Source organism: Fonsecaea nubica (genome assembly GCF_001646965.1).
Source record: "Fonsecaea nubica strain CBS 269.64 chromosome Unknown Scaff35, whole genome shotgun sequence".
NCBI classification, from domain to species: domain Eukaryota; kingdom Fungi; phylum Ascomycota; class Eurotiomycetes; order Chaetothyriales; family Herpotrichiellaceae; genus Fonsecaea; species Fonsecaea nubica.
In genome coordinates, this window is record NW_019173708.1 from 267,169 (window position 1) to 284,601 (window position 17,433).

Consider the following 17,433-nt stretch of genomic DNA (forward strand, 5'->3'; position numbering starts at 1 on the left):
TTCCCTGCACTAACCTCGCTCCCCAATGACGACCCGTGGACTCTCAATCGACGGAGTCCGATTTCGAGATGCCCAAGGACGCGAGGTGACCTTTCGCGGCATCAACGTCGCCGGAGACTGCAAACTCCCCCGTCACCCGAGCCAACCCTCGCACGAACAGAAGGACTTCTTCGACTACAAAAATGTCTCGTTCGTGGGACGCCCTTTCACGGAAGATGAGGCACATGTACACTTTGCCAGGATAAAGAGATGGGGATACAACGTTATTCGGTACCTCTTCACTTGGGAAGCTCTGGAACATGCTGGACCGGGCCAATACGACGAGGAGTTTATAGACCACACCATCAAGATCCTGCGGATAGCAAAGTCCTACGGTCTCTATGTCTTTATGGATCCTCATCAGGATGTCTGGTCCAGATTCACCGGCGGCTCTGGCGCACCTCTTTGGACCCTGTATGCTTGTGGACTGGACCCGGAGACCTTTGCGGCGAATCAAGCTGCGGTTGTTCATAACACATGGCCGGATCCTGCACAATTTCCCAAGATGCTGTGGCCGACGAACTACACCCGTCTGGCTACCGAGACGACCTTCACCCTGTTCTATGCTGGTCGGGACTTTGCACCAAACGCCATCATAGACGGCAAAAACATCCAGGATTACTTGACGGACCATTTTATTGCCGCTTGTGCACACCTAGCCCAGAGAATACACGACTCAGGCGGACTGGAGGATGAATGTATAATTGGGTGGGAAACGATGAACGAGCCGCATCGAGGATTGATTGGTTGGGAAGACCTCAATGGGCTTCCGGAAGAGCTCAAAATGAGGAAAGGAACAATGCCAACGCCGTGGCAATCCATTCTCACGGGATCGGGCCGTGCTGCAGAGGTCGACGTCTACGAATTCAGCACGTTCGGGCCATACAAGAGCGGTCGAGAACTGGTGGACCCGGAAGGTGTATCGGCGTGGCTGTCGAAAGACTTCGACGACACGCAGTACGGCTGGAAGCGAGACCCGGGCTGGAGACTCGGCGAGTGCCTGTGGGCTCAGAACGGCGTCTGGGATCCCACTCAGGACCAACTCTTGAAGCCAGATTATTTCGCCTCGATACCCAAGTCGGGAGAGAAGTTGGACTATCTCAAATATACCAACATATACTATATGCAGCATTTCCGGAAGTACAGAGATGCTCTGCGAGCGATCCACAAAGATTGTCTGATCCTGGTGCAATCAGCTGTTCTGGAAATACCTCCGAGCATCAAGGGCACTATTGACGACGACAAGAGGCTGGTCTTCTCCACTCATTACTACGACGGCATCACGCTGCTTCAGAAGCACTGGAACAAATACTACAACGTGGATGTTTTTGGGATCCTGCGCCACAAATACTCCAACCCCGTGTTCGCTGTTCGGCTTGGTGAGACGGCCATTAGGAACTGTCTACGGGACCAGTTGAAGGCTATACGTGAGGAAGGCGTAACTTATCTTGGGGAGCATCCTACACTCTTCACCGAGATTGGTATTCCCTTCGATATGGATGATAAATACGCCTACAAGTCTGGCGACTATTCGAGCCAGATCTCGGCCTTAGATGCCAATCATTTCGCCTTGGAAGGCTCGGGGTCTCAGGGGTATACCTTATGGACTTATGTAGTTGAGGTAAGGTGACAAGTCAGCCCATCACATTCGACTGCTAACATCTCCAGAACAATCACCAATGGGGAGACTTATGGAATGGCGAAGATCTCTCCGTTGTCTCGGTCGACGATCCTCTCCTCCCAAATGCCTCGACCTTGTCGGCCCTTCCCACTACCAACCCCTCCACAGCATCCTTAGGCCGGGAGTCAACTTCATATTCAAGCACAACACTGTCCGATTCGACCACAATAAACCCGTCAAACCTCAAAGACGCGCTGAAGTCTCCCCAGATCAACCAGACGCAAGCTACACCTCCGAGGGGCACAGAGGGTCCAGTTGGTTTCCGTGCTGCCGAAGCGTGGGTTCGGCCTTCTCCGATCGCAACCGTCGGCGACGTCGTGTCTTACGGCTTCGATTTGAAATCCGTGACATTCACCTTCTCGTTGACATCAGACAGTGCGACAAAGGAGTCCGTCCCCACGGAGATTTTCTTGCCCGAGTTCCATTTCCCGCCTGGGAAGACGCAGGTGGAGGTGAGTGGCGGACGATGGAGAATCGACACGGTGGATGTCGACGGGGAAGCGATGCAAGTCATGAAATGGTGGCACGGGGCGGGCGAACAGACCATGACAGTCAAGGGCATGAAGAGGAAACCGGGCGCGCTGAACGAGGAGGACGATTCGGAAGCCGGATACCTCGAGACAATGCGCGAGAGCTGTTCCATCATGTGATGTGATACGACAAGGTGCGAGATTGTGCAAGACGGCCGTCGACTCATTTTTGTATTTTCTTGATCAGCGAACACGGCAAATGTCAGGTAACTAGGTTTCTATCGGGGCGTCTTTGGAAGCAGGCGGGCGGCAGGATTCATCGTTTCTTTTCTTTTTTGGTTTCTATATGTGCACGTCGCACCATCGGAATGGATTTGGAGTGGGCCTGCCACCCACCTGCTCTACAACGTACAACAAATACAGTACAGTATTCCTCCTACCGATTTTTCCCTGTCATCTAGTGCTGTGCTGGAAAGCTGGCAGATAAAGAGGGTGGACGAACCCACGATGACATGCGGTGCAGTCAGTATAGCAGTAAACTAACAGTTCCAGTACTTTGTCTTGAAGTCCTGTATTCTGGTCGTGACTCGGAACGAGATGTAATTGATGGGGAATTTTTTTACCATCTATTTATTGGTCATTGATCGGGCCTGCATCTGAAGCAGCGTCAATGTCGCCATTGTCTGCATCATTGTCCGCGTCCGCGTCGTTCTCTACCTGGGCGGACGGCCCGTTCTGTTCATGCTCATCCCCCTCATCGTTCTCGTTATCATCCCCCTCCTCATCCGCATCCGCATCCGCATCCCCCTCCCCACTACCTGCATTCTCCCCCCTCAACCGGCCCCCTTCCTCTTGGGAATGACCCTCAAAAACGCCTTGCCCCAGTCCTCCTCCTCGAGATATCTGAGCAAAATCTCGACGACGTGGTTCGTGGCCAGGACCTTCCGGGACGTCATCTCCAGGTACTCGCCGATGGGCAGCTTGGCGGTCTTGATGCCGCGCTCCCGGGCCGTCTTGTAGCAGATGCCCTTGTGGCGGTTCTTGTCGACCAGGCCGCCGACGATGTAGGTCGAGTAGGGGGACAGGGTGGTCAGGGTGTCGGGCGAGTCGGAGGTGAGGTAGATGACTTCGCCATGGGGAGGGGCAGATGGGTCTGTCGGCGGAGAAGAATGCGGGATTTTGGGTTGGGTGGGTTGAGGATCCCTGGTTGCTGACGGTTGCTGGTCGCTGGGAGTACCGTCTGTTGCACCAGTTCCCTCGACCTTGTCGGGTCGTGCAGAGGGTGCTGACCCATTGGCAACGTTGGATGTTTCGCCCTGAACGGCGGAAACTGGGCCACCCGCACCAGCTTGTGGAGCAGCAGCGTACTTCTCAAAACAACCGACGAGATTGCCACCTCCAGGCCCTTTCATCAACTCGTCAGCCTTCTTCGCCGCCTCGACAAAATCCCCCTCCACAAACGTGACATTCCTCCAGTTCAAATAATGCTTGTTGAGCACTGTATCGAACCTGTTCTTCAGTAGTCCACCCCAGGAGCTAATCACAAGATGAGCCCGATACCGCGAGCGCGAGTTGTCAGAGTAAGACCGCGTGAGTTGTGAGCCCAGCGATATGCGTTCCTTATCCAACATGAGATCGTCGAAGCCGCAGTCTATGAGAATGGTCATGGGGACCTGGATAGACCGACGGTGTTTCATCTTAGGAGGTACTCGAGGAGGATTTGAGACTGTCTTCGTCTGTATCCCGTCAACTTTTCCATCCCCTCCGTCGACAGCGGGAGACCGTTGCAGCGTCTGGAGACCATGCTGTTCCTCCTCTTCTCGGGCGGCCCGTTTCCTCGCCTTCTTCTCCTGTGTCTTCTGTTTCCGCTTCGCCTTGCGGTAATCTCGGGCGGCCTCCCATTCTTGTTGCTTTCGTAGTTTCTTCAACTGGTTCTTGGACAGCGGCTTTTGCAGGTCGTCATCTTGCGGACGGTGCAGGGTAGGGAGTGTGTGGGCATCAACTGGTAAGGTTCCTGGGGATACGTCCAGGCCTTCCGACTCATCTGGGATGAATTCTCCTCCATCTTTTCGCTTCACTGAAGAGTCTTCAATATTAGCAGTATACTCCTCCTCCTCCTCTGGCTTACTGTTCTGCGACAACGGAGCATCTGCGGTGCCATTGGTCGTGCCAGGTAGTTTCGACAACAGAGGAGTACCCGCGTCTTCAGCTGAACCGGTGTCATCGTTAGAGTTGAGCTTTCGAAGCTTTGCAGGCCGCTCCTCTGCCTCCATGGTGAAGTGTCAACAGCCGGAATTAGTCGCCAGGGTATGTGAACGTCTAAAGCCTTTCCAAAACTTTTCTCCAGTTCGACGCAGGTCGCAGGCAAATTTACCGCCGCTTTTAAAGGGTTTGTTCACTCGACGCCAAGATCTACGCCCCTACGTCCTCAGCCCTCGCCGTATCTTACTTAGCCTACCAGCCTACTTGCCTACCTGAATTATCATCTGTCAGTTTCTTGGGAATCACTCCATTTACTGTAAGTCATGAGTGAGCCATTCAGTTCAATTGGTCCACTCCTTTGCGTCTCCAGGCAGCAGTTTTGACTGCCTGAATAGGGGAGTGCAGAACCAAGAACCCAACAGGGAACGAATAGAACTCACCCGAATAGTATGTAGTCGCTAGCTACTGGAGAGGTATTAATACTCCGACCTAGCATGCGCATGTGCTGCTGCTTTAAGTTTCTGGAACCCAAAATTGGGCAAACCCCAACTCGACCTTGCAGCGGCCTCGTCCTCCAATTGACCTCATCTCGAACTTTCAAGCTACTCTTTCACCACTGCATTCACCCTGTCTATGCATGTAGGCCGCGATACACTCAACCGGACCAGTCTGCCCTTCTAGAGGATGCCTCAGGACCTTCCGCCCACGGGCGGCTACGAAGCCGTTCAATACAGAGTACGTCTACAAGCTCTCTCGCACCTCCACCACTCCCGTCTTCCCTCCCCCCCAACCCGTTCGGTAGCAGCAGCAGCAGAAGAAGAAACTGCGCACTAACATTTTCTGTCCTCGTTTTTCCCCCGCAGCGTAACATCCCCACGCGCGGTCTCAAACCCGTCTGGTACCTCGTCGGCGTCGGGGCTGTGATGGCCTACGGCTGGCGCCAGGTGTTTGTCGGACAGCGCGAGAAACACGAAATGGCCCGCGAGAAGATGTGGAGTCGGATACACCTGACGCCGTTGCTGCAGGCCGAGGAGGACCGCGACCAGGTCAGGAGATACTATGCGGATTTGGCCAGGGAGAAGGAGCTGCTCGGCAGCCAGAGCGGGGCTTATAACAGTGACCGGTACGCTTTCGTCATTTTCCCGTGCTTTGCTTTTGATGCGTTGTGGTCCTTCGGTTGGGAGTTGGACTGGATCGGGTTATTCCGCAAGAGACGGAGATTCAACGACATCAGAGGAAGTCTCCGAGGCCAGGAGGGAGAAAGAGAGCGCGAAGGCCACGAGGAAACACAACAGGTCCCAAACAGGTCGGGAAGAGGATATGCTGACATTCCTTGCTTCCAACCACAGATTCGTGAGACCGACGTTTACAGCCACACCCAACAGAACGGTGGAATGAGGCGGCAGATATTATATTGGCGGCGTCACGAGCCTTGCTCCCCGATCACGCGATGGTTAATCGTCACCCTCGAGCAACAAGCAGCGAGCAACATAAATCCACATCCCACATTCCCAAAGATCCAAAAGTCAACGAGGCGCGAAAGCGAAAGCGAGAGCCCTACAAAGGGATGGGATCAGGACACGCGTGTGTGGGATATCTCGACCAACCCCCGACATGTACATACATAGAATAAACCATAAAAAAATATTTCTCATGATACAGAAAGACGCACACCATTGGAACAGAAAAGGCCCATCAATCAATCAATCATGTTCGTCACAGATCAAATCAGATCCGATCCGATCCCATCAGCATCATCTACTAGAGTCGAGCCAGTGCAGGAAGAAGACCGATCCCTGACACCAATGCTGGCCACGTTTTCCCCCCTTCGGAGCTTCATATAGATATCTGCCTTGGGGAGTGCGATTCACCTCGCGATATCCAAGATGCAATGACATGCACCTACCTACCCTGCATACCATACGTATCTTGCCACTAATAATCATCCGTTGACCCCTTTGACTCGTGTGCAGGTAGTTCTAGCTAGCTTCCAAACATATCCGCGACTCCCGCCAAATCAGCTCCGTCGTCCCCGATACCACCACCACCAACAACTTTCTGTCCCCCGTCTTCCACGCCCTGCATGCTCAGCATCTCTCGTTGCTTGTACTTCTCCAGGATCTTCGACTGCTGCTGTCTCGTGTCGATCTTGCCGAGCTCGCTGACCCGGACCCCTCTGACGCCCTCGAGCAGCGCGAGTATAATGGCTCGGAGCCTCTTGGACCGGTTGCCCAGCGATGCTTCCTTGAGAAGCAATGTAGACGCGTGATTGACCTTCGCCTCCGTCATGCCTGGTAGGCTGAGAATCACGTCCCGGGGCGTCGGGGTCAACGATGGACGCTCGTGAGCGGGCGTGGTTTCTGTGGCGGGGACGTGATTCGGCAAGCCGTACGAAAGCCAGATCGTCGCGATCAGCTGGGCGTAGTAGACCTGCTGGTCGGCGAAATAGCCATCGTTCAAGCAAGTGATGGCCGTCTTGAGCATATCCGTCGAGATGTACTCGCGCACGGCGGCGGCCTCCTCGCCACTAACAAAGCGGTCGGACGCAAACTCTGGAACAAGACGGTGGGCGGTCATGAGCATCTGGTAGGACGATTTCATATCCTTGAGCGCAAGCGCATGATTGATGAGGACAAGCAGCTTTTCTAGGAGATGTACGTGCGAGAGTAAGAAATCCCGCATCGTTTGTTGGGTGCCGTCCGTCAGATAGTTGCGATTGACAATCGACTTCTTCGAGCTCAGCTCCTGCTCGCGCCTCGGCTGCAACCAGTGTGCAACCAGATTGACCGCCCGATAGGTAGTCTGCCGCAGCACCGAGTCATCTCTCATCTCGTCGCTGAGGTTCTCCTCATCGTGCTTATTCTGCTTGCGCTGGTTCATCTTCTCCCACTCGGTTGATAGCTTGATGTCCATCTGCACAAGGACAGACGATATTATTGGAGTCAGGAAATGTTGCCGACTTCCCGGCGGGCATTCGTCAATCAACTTGGGCAGCATCTGAAGCATGACCGCGAAATGATGTGGACTTAGAGGCACTGCTGAGTCAATGGCGGCTTGTGCGATCAACTCGGGGAGTTGCTGCATGCTGTAGAAGGTCGTGCCTAGCCTGCCCAGTGTATGGAGGATGCTGTAGCACTGTTCGAGATATCCACGTATTTTCCCTCGCACTGATGATGCAAATCCCTCGAGCGTGGACCTGGAGGCCTTGACCCTGCTGTGAAACTCACCCATGGAGCCGGACGAGATACCCGATTGCCAGTATCGGTCTCGGAGAACTCGTCGAACGACACCCTCGAGCTCAGGAGGTACATTCGGCCATGATGAGGGATTGTGCAATTGGTGATTATAGCTCGTAAGACGGAGAACATACTCCAGCATGGTTGGGACCATGGGTGACCAGAGGTCGCATATCATATTATGGAGCTGAGAACCTTGCTCGAGTCTCTCGGTTGATATGCTTAAGAAAATCCGCGTGGCTCGAAGAGGTAACCTGGCGTAGGCAGACGACATTTCGTTCTGAATCTGCACCCCACGATTGTCGAAGGGAACTGCAGACCAATCCTCAATCTTGCCCGCTCCCAGAGATGCGAGGTACGGTCCAATCTGATCAAACCCTTGAAAATGAGCAAAGGACTCCAGACTGCCCAAAGCGGACTGGAAGTTCTGGTCAGCCCAGGCTGCCGCAATGGGTTGGAGAAACTCTTCGAGCTTCGCTTGACGGTGGGTGTAGTCGACCCCGGTCGCATGTTGGATGACAGAGAAGAGCGTAGACTTCAGGTCAACCTGCAGTCGCTCGCTGGCACTGATCTGATTTATTAGATCCGAGAATTTCGCTTGTAGCTGGTCGTAGAAGGTGACAAAATAGTCGGCATGTTGCAACGACAAGCGTCTTAACTCGCTCGTGGCATAGCTGTGCAAGTCCTCGACGGCATCCGCATAGCTGGAATCTTGTTGTCGAACGATGATAAAGGACGACAATATGTGCTCCAGGACACTAAAGGCGAAGCCCGTGTCCTTTCTCAGAGCCCGGTTGGAAACTTCGACTACCGTCTTGATCTGGCGTTGTCTGATTTGCGGGTCTTTGAAGTGTCGATTTTTCATCATGTTCAGCACCCACGCTTTGGTCTCTTCCCGCATTCTTTGCACCAGTTGGTCTTCTTCCGGGCTTGAACCTTCTCGGTGTGCGTCCTGCCATCGATCAAACCCTTTGAACGCAGCATCAACCATGGCAAAGTAGGCATCAGCACGTAGGAGATGCATCGATACGCGTTCATACCTCGTGATGTCGAAGTGTTGTTCCGCTGCTTCGATCTCGTTCAGTAGAGCGTCAACTCGATTCATCACGGCTTGAAGCGCATCTTCCAATTGTGCGAAACATATCCATTCAATGACAGCCGAGCATAGTCTGCGGTAGTTCATATAGAATCCCTGACGTTCCGGAAAGAGCTCAATCTCCTCATTCACGAACACCACGACGGGCTCCCGAGTATCGTCGGGGAGCTGATCGTACTGCATGAGTCGTTGTGAGGCCACCTCCAGAAGCGGGCCAACACATTGAGATACAGCAGCAGTTGTTCGCCAGCTCTGTACCTCCAGCATCTTGACCCAGGAGTGAACGACTGGGATCGAGACTATCAAGCTTTCGTGTTCTGCCACCATGGTCAAGAAGCGTAAAAAGGGGAAAAGGTCGAGGGTGCTGGTTTCTGGGGGTTTGTATTGGCACATGTGATCTGCAAATAACGACATCAACTCTGAGAGTTTTTTCGAAATGACATATTTGCTGCTGTCCATTTCATCTATCGAAACAATAGACCAGCTGTATAGTTGTCTGAATGTGGCGATACTGTCTGGCTGGATTAGAGGATGCACGAGAGCTTGCACCTCGAGCTCTTCTAGTCGGACTCTTCCGTATAGCGACAGTAGACTGTCCATTGCAGCCATGATGAGATCGGGATCTGCCTGGGTGAGGCATCCACATGTCACTGCTAAAGCCATTGAATGAACAATAGCTGGTGTCATGACCCAGGTGAAGGCGGAGCGTATAGTGGCGAGAGCTTTCAGGACGACCTCCTTCAGCTGTCCCTCTACACTGGGGCTCTGTATCGCTTCCTCAAGGAATTTCGTGATCCTGCTGAGCCATCCATCCTCCCCAAAGCGCATGTGGTGCGTGGTATCGCCGATTTTGATGCCTCCTGTGAAATTTGAGCTGGATGTGAAGATCTCGACAAGTGCAGAGTTCAACTCTCGCCCGCGCATGATAGCAACACTATCATCCCGAACAAAGATGTCCTCAGACAAGTTTTCCAATATCGTGAGCACAAAGTCCTTGCGCACAAGATCCTGCTCCCAAAGGTACACCAACTGCTCATCCAAGCCGAACATATCCAAAGCCCAATAGCGTTTGGCCAATTCGATCCATAGCTCAGCTATCTTGTTGCGGATGAAGACAAGTTCGGTGTCCCGGATCGACCGGCCCAGTTCGTTAATACATTCTCGAAGTTGATTCATTTGCTGCTCTGAGAGATGGTGAACCTCATGCCGGACGATGTGACTGAGCACCGAAAGTCCGAAATGTTGTACCAGAGGTGGCTGCGATTTGTCACTTGCCAGGGCGCACCCATACTGAAGCGCTTCGCCGCTCAACTTCAGGTTCTCCAGGTACTCTGAAGCTTGCCTCCTAACCTCGTTCTTGGTGGTGGGATTGTGGATGACTTGTAAGGCTTCCAGGATATTGGAGGTGTCGTAAGAGTGTTGGTGTGCTCCATTTGTGGTGCCGTTGGCCGTAGCTAGGTCTGTCATCTCCAAGTCTGTCGATCTATAGGGTGACAGTCTGTGATCTGAGTGGCATATCGTCCTGGGGCAGATCGGCTCAGGAGGCAGAGGGTAAGGTTACGGAGAGGTGTTTATGCCTCCTCAGTATTGTTCCTGGTGGCAACTCTGAACAATGGTAGAAACAGATCCCCCTGTCGTTCTAATGTCTGGCTGGTTCAGAGGTGAAGATTTGTCACCACAGCCACCGCACCCGTTTTCGTTCCTTTTTTTCTAGGAGAGCATGTGGTCTCTGCGTCCAAAATCCAATGTGATAGTAGATGAGGACGGCTTTATCGGCTAGGCGTTCCACCGGCGTCAAGAAAGATCCATGGAGAGAAGAGAAATTGTTTGAGGAACAGAGGCATGCGACACCCGCCAGTGTCAAAAGTGACGATTTGCGGATGAAACAAACTCCTGCCAAACAAAGAGTTGCCTCGCCCAAAACGGAAGGTTTAACCGGGGTGTAATATATGCATCCCTTTGTTTGTTTCTCTGCTTTTATCTCTCTTTCTTCTTCTACCACATTGGCTTTTGCTTTGGGGCTTCAGGACCTATATCGACTGTTCGCAGTCGTCTATCGAATTGTGTTGGTCACCCACACACACAGACTTCCACACCCTAGTCTCTATTGCTATACCACACCTCCTCCCATACCTCTGCCCATCTTCCGCGCTCTCCCTTCGCGTCTGTTGTGGCTCGCTCCGCCTCTGCCTCTACCTTGTTCCTTTCGCTTCCTGGCAGCCTGAGTCGCTGCATCACCGCTGGGACCTGCAGCACCTCCATTGCCACCACGACCACGTCCCCAGGAGCGGTTTCCCCTAGGTTGCGCCTGAATTCGTCGACCTCCGCTCTCCGCCTCTCCCTCACTGCCCTCAGGAGTATTGTCGCCCTGCCATCGCGTTGGAGCAAGTGCAACTTGATTTCCCCTGAAACCTGGTGTACCCGAGTATTTCTTTTCTAGGCGATCTTGCAGTTTGGGGTCCCTCTTCAGCATAATAGCCCATCCTTCCAGCTGTTCATCACTCATGTTTGTCTCGCGTTTGAGATCTTGTCGTGTCTTGGATATACGGGTGTTGCTGTCACATGAAAATAGCTCCTGGTTGCCTTTCCACGCTCGGAACAACTTCTCTTCGTGGGGATTTCGCTCTTGTCCTCTGTCTGGTTGCGGCCGGGTGTCAGTGTCCAGAGTGGAATCCACTGTTCCGCCCACATCGGCGATATCGTATGTGTCGTCGCGCTCATCATCGTCCGAGTCAAAGGCTGCCAATGCTGACAGAATTGCTGCTTTTCGTTGTGCATGCTCATGTTCTGTTTCAGCATGGTCAATTTTGACATCTTTCTGCCCTCTGTGTAGCCGACTTGTAGATATCTGAAGCTTGTCTAGATCGTCTCCAGCAAATATGTTCCTCCTCTCTGGAAGTTGCGGCGGTGTGGAATGTGGTGTAAGATCGTGCGCTGGTCCAGCAATGTCAAGGTCAGGCCCTTCGAAGGTATCCCGATCACGGAGTCCAACTGGAAGAGAATCTGGCTCCAATAGCGCCGCCACCACAGCCTCGGTGTCATCATGGAAGTGGTCGAGAAGTTTGAGAATATAGTGATTTGAAAGGTCTGGAAAGAGATCATGGACTTGTGATATTTGCGAGGCCTTGTGAATGTGCATCTCTTCGTTCGCATCGGCCTTGCCTTTACCTTTTGCCACTTTGCGCCTTCTGGGCCCAACCGGGGGGTGTAAGTGCCTGGTATTTTGTCGATAGATATTGAGTGACTCCAACAAACCCTGGCCTCGCTTACTGCCAGCCACAGAAGGGTCTGATGCAAGATGCCTCAAGAAAGATGTACTGCAAACCAGGCTCGAGGACAAAGTCGGCCCATTGACTTTTGACTTTGTGAGTCGGTCCGTCTCGGATTTCATGAAATAAAGGTGGTCCAGCAGCAGTGGTCCATGGGCAGAACCATCGGACATCAGGCTGCGCAGACAGTAGAAGATGTGCTCGGTCAGTATTCTTTGGGGCAAGCCTGCATCAGGTAGAGTCTGCAATCGACCGTAGGCCTCCATCAGCGTCTCGAGGTAATCTGAACCCGTCATAAGAATGAGGCCTGCGTCCGCTGAGACCTTGACAAACGCATTCATTTCACGCAATCTCCCCACGAGCAATCCCGAGTTGGGTTGCGCCGAAAGATCCGCCGAGACAGTCTTCTTCCAGCCCTCGACCGCGTTTGTCATCTGAGCTTGATTCCTCTTCCACAGCATCTTCAACGTTACCTTCCAGTCTGACACGGTTGCGTAGAGCATGCTCGCCTGACATAGCAGCTCCACGAGTTTCACCTTGTCGTAGTCGAAAGGCGTACCCGTGACCAGCAGGAGCCTTCTCCAGAGCAAATACGCGCGTTTCAGCAACAGTCTTTCCCTCTGGAGGCTCGGGGGCTGTATCGTGTCCATTGCCCGAGTAGCTGACCTGAAGAATGACGCGAGAAAGGCCACGCCGCTGGCATCCTCTCCGAAACCGATTTTGGAGAAGTCTTTGTCTGGTAGTCGGAGACGAAATTCCAGACTGAGCAGCCATGAGTCAAGACACGCATCCCACTCAGCGGGCGGCAGGCTGGCTTTGACGCTTGATTCCGGGTACAAGGCTAATGGGGGGAGGCCACCCTGCTGAGTGCCTGGGACCTGGTCCATTTCCAGCTGACGGCAATTGTGCCAAGTCTATCTTTCGAGCTGGGATTGAGGGTCGGATCAAAGAAGTACCTTTCCAAATTGAAGAAAAAGTCACCTTCATCATCATTCGTAAATGACTGCTGAGAGTGGTGGTGACTGAACTTTTGGAGAGTCATTCCATAACAGGCTTAGTCTCAAATCGGCTCAACCCGCCGCCAAGATTTCAATCGCACTGTGCGCCATCGAAAAAAGATGTCGCAGACAAGTTCGCGCAACCACCGCCCTTCTGTTCCTGCTTTCCCCTTCTCCAGCCTTTCATCACTTTACCGAACCCAGTCGTTCAGGTCTTGATTGGCGCCGACACTCTCTCCGAACTTCTTCACTCGACAACACCACCGCGTCCCACAAACTCAGATTCAAAAATGTCTTTCCAAAAGCCTGAGAAGGATTTCGGCGAAGGCCCAGTGCGTTTTCCCTCTCTCTCCCCTCTCTCCGTCCGTCTGCAATTGGAAACATCCAGACCAGAGCGACAGCAGAATGACTGAACGGGATGACTGACATGCGTGCGACAGAAAATCCACAAAATCCGCATCACCCTCACCTCGCGCAAGGTGCAGTCTCTTGAAAAAGTGTGCACGGAGCTACTCGACCGCGCCAAAACCAAGAACCTGCGTGTCAAGGGCCCCGTGCGCCTGCCGACCAAGACGCTCAAGGTGACGACGCGCAAGACCCCTTGCGGCGAGGGCTCCAAGACGTGGGACATGTACGAGATGAGGATCCACAAGCGGCTGATCGACCTGAACGCGCCAACCGAGGTGGTCAAGCAGATCATCATCAACATCGAGGCCGGTGTCGAGGTCGAGGTCACCATCGCGGCATAAGTAAATGTCCTGGTTGAGAGGAGAGATATGGGATCTCATGAGATTTCGTGCGTGGAATGTTTTGCATCCTCTGAGACGGGCAGGACGATGGTCGGAATAGAAGAGAACAGGTCCAAAATGGTGCGGACGGTCGTATGCCCGTGAATCAGGCGTCGAGAGATGCATTGCCTCCTCGCTCCGGTCTGGGCCAATGACTGGGCAGACAAGATCTAATGTCGAGCAATCAAAATGATCACGAAACCTGCCGAGCAAAGGATTTTGTGTGCTGTGCGCCTTTTGCCCCTACGCGTTCACGTACACGTCCCGACATGAGCACGATTCCTTCGTAGTGCCCTGCACCTTTGCGTGTCTCTAATTGTCTGTCCGCCTGTGTGTAACGCTACTGAATACATTTCCGGAATCCCCAAAATATCCCCTATTCCACAAGCACAAAGCTTCTGGAGTTTCAAAAGTCGTAAATCCCCCACTCCCTCAAAGGCGGCACCAAGGGAATCTTGCCGTCCAAAAACCTGCCCTCGGAAAACAAGTACTTGTAGCGATCCAAAATTTCGGCCGTGTATTCGTCCTTTCCCCCTTGACAGTCCTCGATCTTATCCTCCCTGTTCAGCGCCACGACATCCAGTGTGGCTCCGGCATCTGGAAACCAGATCTTCTCCATGCCTTGGCCATCGGGACGGCGATAACATGGTATCGAGTTGATGTATTCAACGCGTTGGCCGCGGTAGGATGTGATGCGACCAGAGACGTCTTTTTGAGGGGGCTGGAGTGGAAGGGTCTGAGTGTAGTGCACGGCGTGGGGAGGCCGGTTGATGAGCGGATGAGGAGTTGTCGAAGTGTTGATGATGGGTTTGGCGACCGGTGGAGGCTGGGACGTGGGAGGGGCTGCTTGAAATGGCTGAGGCGCGGTGGCCAGCCCAGAAGTTGTTTCAAAAGGATTCGCTCGGGATGCCGGACGTGAAGGCGCAGGGGTGGTCGTGTCCATGTTCTCATCTTTGGGCTGGACTTCTGCAGTTTTGGGGGCGAAAGGGTTCGCCGGAGCTGTGGTTTGGCCGAATGCTGGTGTCGAGCCGGAACCCACACCAGTCTGGCCAAACGCAGGAGCAGCGGTCTGGCCAAATCCAGCTGAAGTCGATGCAGCTTGACCAAAAGGCGAGGTAGTGGATGCTGGTGCCTGTCCGAAGCCAGGTGTAGTCTGGGGGGCCTGTCCGAAGGCTGGGGTTGGTTGACCGAACGCGGGCTTACCAAACGCTGATGGCTGGCCGAATGCAGACGTGGGTTGCGATGGTTGCCCAAAAGCCGAAGAAGGTTGACTAGGCTGGCCAAAAGTTGAAGCAGGTTGACTGGGTTGTCCAAAAGTCGAAGAGGGCTGGCTGGGTTGTCCGAAGGCCGACGTAGGCTGTGAGGGCTGTCCAAACGTTGAAGCAGACTGAGCGGGTTGACCAAAAGGGGAGGGAGTCTGACCGAAACCACTTGATGCTGTAGCTGGCGCAAAAGGATTCTTTTGCGGAGTCGACCCAAAGCCCGAGGAACCGAATGCTGGTTGTCCGAACCCAGAAGAGGGCTGAGATGGTTGGCCGAATGTGGAAGTAGGCTGTGAGGGTTGTCCAAAGCTAGAGGTTGGTTGCGAAGGTTGACCAAATGACGACTGACCGAACCCAGGACTTCCAAAAGCGGGTTTCGCAAAGGGGCTTGATGACGACCCAATTGAAGGCTTCCCGAATGGGCTGTTTGTTGAGCTTCCCGTCCCAAAGCCGCTCTGCCCAAAGGCTGGTTTGGAGAAAGGAGAAGTCCCAAAACCGGAGGCCTGGGCAGGCTGGCCAAACGACGATGCGGCGGGTTTCGCAAAAGGACTTGTTGTTGAGCTGGTGCCAAATCCTCCACCAGTAGTGGTCCCTCCGCCAAACGCATTCGAGCCACCGGATTGCGACTCAAAGTCTTTGATAAATTGATCCCTAGATTTCGTTCCGTCCATTTGCGTGAAGTCGTCTCTATTGGGGCGCTTCTTTTCTGCGTCGAGCACAAACTTCTCGACATCACGCGCATTGCTGAGGATTTGGTTGATACTCTGTTCGGCTTTGTTCCACAAGGCTATGGCTTCTTGGTCGCCTTCGTTTTCCTTGCCTTGACTCGCCAACTCGTAGAACCTCGCACGCACTTCTTCGGAACTAAATTCGTTCTCGACCAAGAGCGAAGCCGGAGGATTTCTGCCTGGCCCATATGCTGAAAGAATCCATTTTGGTCGACCTTTGCCAGCTCCAAGGTCGTTTGGGATATCATCCGGGTTGAACTGCCATGCATCTCTCCGAGCTACATATCAGAGATGTCAGTTGGACCACGCGGCTTGCTGAGGAAGAAGTTGTGCAGACGAAACACCAGTCTTACCATTGCCACCGTTACCACCGTTACCACCTCCGAATCTATTGCCCGAGAGAGCGCCAAATCTGTTCTGATTGGCAAAACCACCACCTCCTCCGGGATGTTCGTTCCGGCAATTGGCTGTGAGATGGTCGTGTCAGTTACGTCCGGTGGGAGCAGGCCGAGACAGGATGTGGACTATCATGGTAGGATTGGAAACGTACCGCCAAACTTGCAGTTTCCCTGCAGGAAGTATTTGCAGACGACCATGGCAATGCCTCTCTCGCCCGTGAAGGGGTCTATGCAAAATTTGGTAGATAGAGGAAATGGAGGGTGCAACTTCGGTGATTGAGTAGGCTTAGTTCCGCATATGATGCCAATTTATCGGGCGCGACTTGAAGTGGCAGTGAACTTTGGCTGCTGGGCTTTAGCGGCGTAGCGTGTCAAAGCGAATGAAAGTTTTGAGGGTAGCAATCAACGAGTGAGTTCGCAAAGTGAAACCTCGGCTGTCAGTGTCGAAAAGGTCACTTGGGTGGTGAGATAATAAGATGTGGGGGTCTGAGTACAGCGGGCAATGTGCCATGTACAATGTGCAGTCTGGGATGTGAAGGAAATGATTTGCCTTTTGATGCGAGCCCCAGACGCGTTGAGTCGACTGCAGAAATAAGGGGCAGTCTGACACGGTCTGACGTGGTCTAATACAGATTTTCTACTCCTAGCCATTCGTTACTGTCTTCTCGTCAGACAGGGTCATTTATTTGTGCGTGGCCAAAAAGAGCTTAGTGCCCCTACAGCTTAGTCCGATATGGCACATTTTGCAGCCTTGAGGCTCAGCCTTGTCAACGTCAACCTCAGCAGGTCCCGTACCTACCATAAGCAAGACTCCGGACGAGTTAACGATGCACGTCCTGCTAGTTCTAATAGACCCGCTAAGCCGCGGGCTACTTTTACAATCACGAGAAACTCAGCGGAAGACGAAAATTACAGAAAATCAAGCCGTGGTTAGTGCAGCAATCATCGCTGCACTTTCAAATGTCGTTTCTATGCATACTATTTCAGGTCTTGTGCAGTTGCCGTTCTCCGTTTGCACGCAAGCATGTGTATTGTGTGCTGGGTTCAAACCAATGATGAGTCCAGCAATTAATCTTGCCTCCAGTTGACCCGACCTGGCCAGAGATGGTGCCATAGCTCATTAAAGGACGAGCCTCGGCCATAAACCCGGAGTTCGGTGGTAAGTCTGCTCATAAGCTGGCAGGTCGCTGGGTTGTGCTGGTAGCCAGAAGGACCTGAGCATGAGTATTAACGACCCGTGCGCGAAAAGGCACAAACGCTCACAGC

General features: G+C 53.2%; 7 protein-coding genes across 7 annotated transcripts; 3 read left to right on the plus strand and 4 right to left on the minus strand.

Annotated features, from left to right (window-relative positions):
- Positions 1–25: 25 nt before the first annotated feature.
- Positions 26–2,370, plus strand: AYO20_05887 (hypothetical protein; the record flags this gene model as incomplete). The annotated part of the gene is made up of 2 exons (XM_022644178.1): positions 26–1,660; positions 1,708–2,370. The coding sequence occupies 2 exons, from the start codon at positions 26–28 to the stop codon at positions 2,368–2,370; spliced, it is 2,298 nt and encodes a 765-aa protein (XP_022499938.1).
- Positions 2,371–3,023: 653 nt separating this feature from the next.
- On the minus strand, positions 3,024–4,463 carry AYO20_05888 (hypothetical protein; the record flags this gene model as incomplete). The annotated part of the gene is made up of 1 exon (XM_022644179.1): positions 3,024–4,463. One exon carries the CDS (start codon positions 4,461–4,463, stop codon positions 3,024–3,026), a length of 1,440 nt encoding a protein of 479 aa, XP_022499939.1.
- Positions 4,464–5,076: 613 nt separating this feature from the next.
- AYO20_05889 (hypothetical protein) lies at positions 5,077–6,020 on the plus strand (the record flags this gene model as incomplete). The annotated part of the gene is made up of 2 exons (XM_022644180.1): positions 5,077–5,127; positions 5,256–6,020. The coding sequence occupies 2 exons, from the start codon at positions 5,077–5,079 to the stop codon at positions 6,018–6,020; spliced, it is 816 nt and encodes a 271-aa protein (XP_022499940.1).
- A 355-nt stretch (positions 6,021–6,375) lies between these two features.
- AYO20_05890 (hypothetical protein) lies at positions 6,376–10,191 on the minus strand (the record flags this gene model as incomplete). The annotated part of the gene is made up of 1 exon (XM_022644181.1): positions 6,376–10,191. One exon carries the CDS (start codon positions 10,189–10,191, stop codon positions 6,376–6,378), a length of 3,816 nt encoding a protein of 1,271 aa, XP_022499941.1.
- A 643-nt stretch (positions 10,192–10,834) lies between these two features.
- On the minus strand, positions 10,835–12,880 carry AYO20_05891 (hypothetical protein; the record flags this gene model as incomplete). The annotated part of the gene is made up of 1 exon (XM_022644182.1): positions 10,835–12,880. One exon carries the CDS (start codon positions 12,878–12,880, stop codon positions 10,835–10,837), a length of 2,046 nt encoding a protein of 681 aa, XP_022499942.1.
- Positions 12,881–13,281: 401 nt separating this feature from the next.
- AYO20_05892 (40S ribosomal protein S20) lies at positions 13,282–13,740 on the plus strand (the record flags this gene model as incomplete). Its single annotated transcript, XM_022644183.1, has 2 exons — positions 13,282–13,323; positions 13,432–13,740. 2 exons carry the CDS (start codon positions 13,282–13,284, stop codon positions 13,738–13,740), a joined length of 351 nt encoding a protein of 116 aa, XP_022499943.1.
- Positions 13,741–14,185: 445 nt separating this feature from the next.
- Positions 14,186–16,365, minus strand: AYO20_05893 (hypothetical protein; the record flags this gene model as incomplete). The annotated part of the gene is made up of 3 exons (XM_022644184.1): positions 14,186–16,047; positions 16,123–16,236; positions 16,320–16,365. The coding sequence occupies 3 exons, from the start codon at positions 16,363–16,365 to the stop codon at positions 14,186–14,188; spliced, it is 2,022 nt and encodes a 673-aa protein (XP_022499944.1).
- Positions 16,366–17,433: the final 1,068 nt, after the last annotated feature.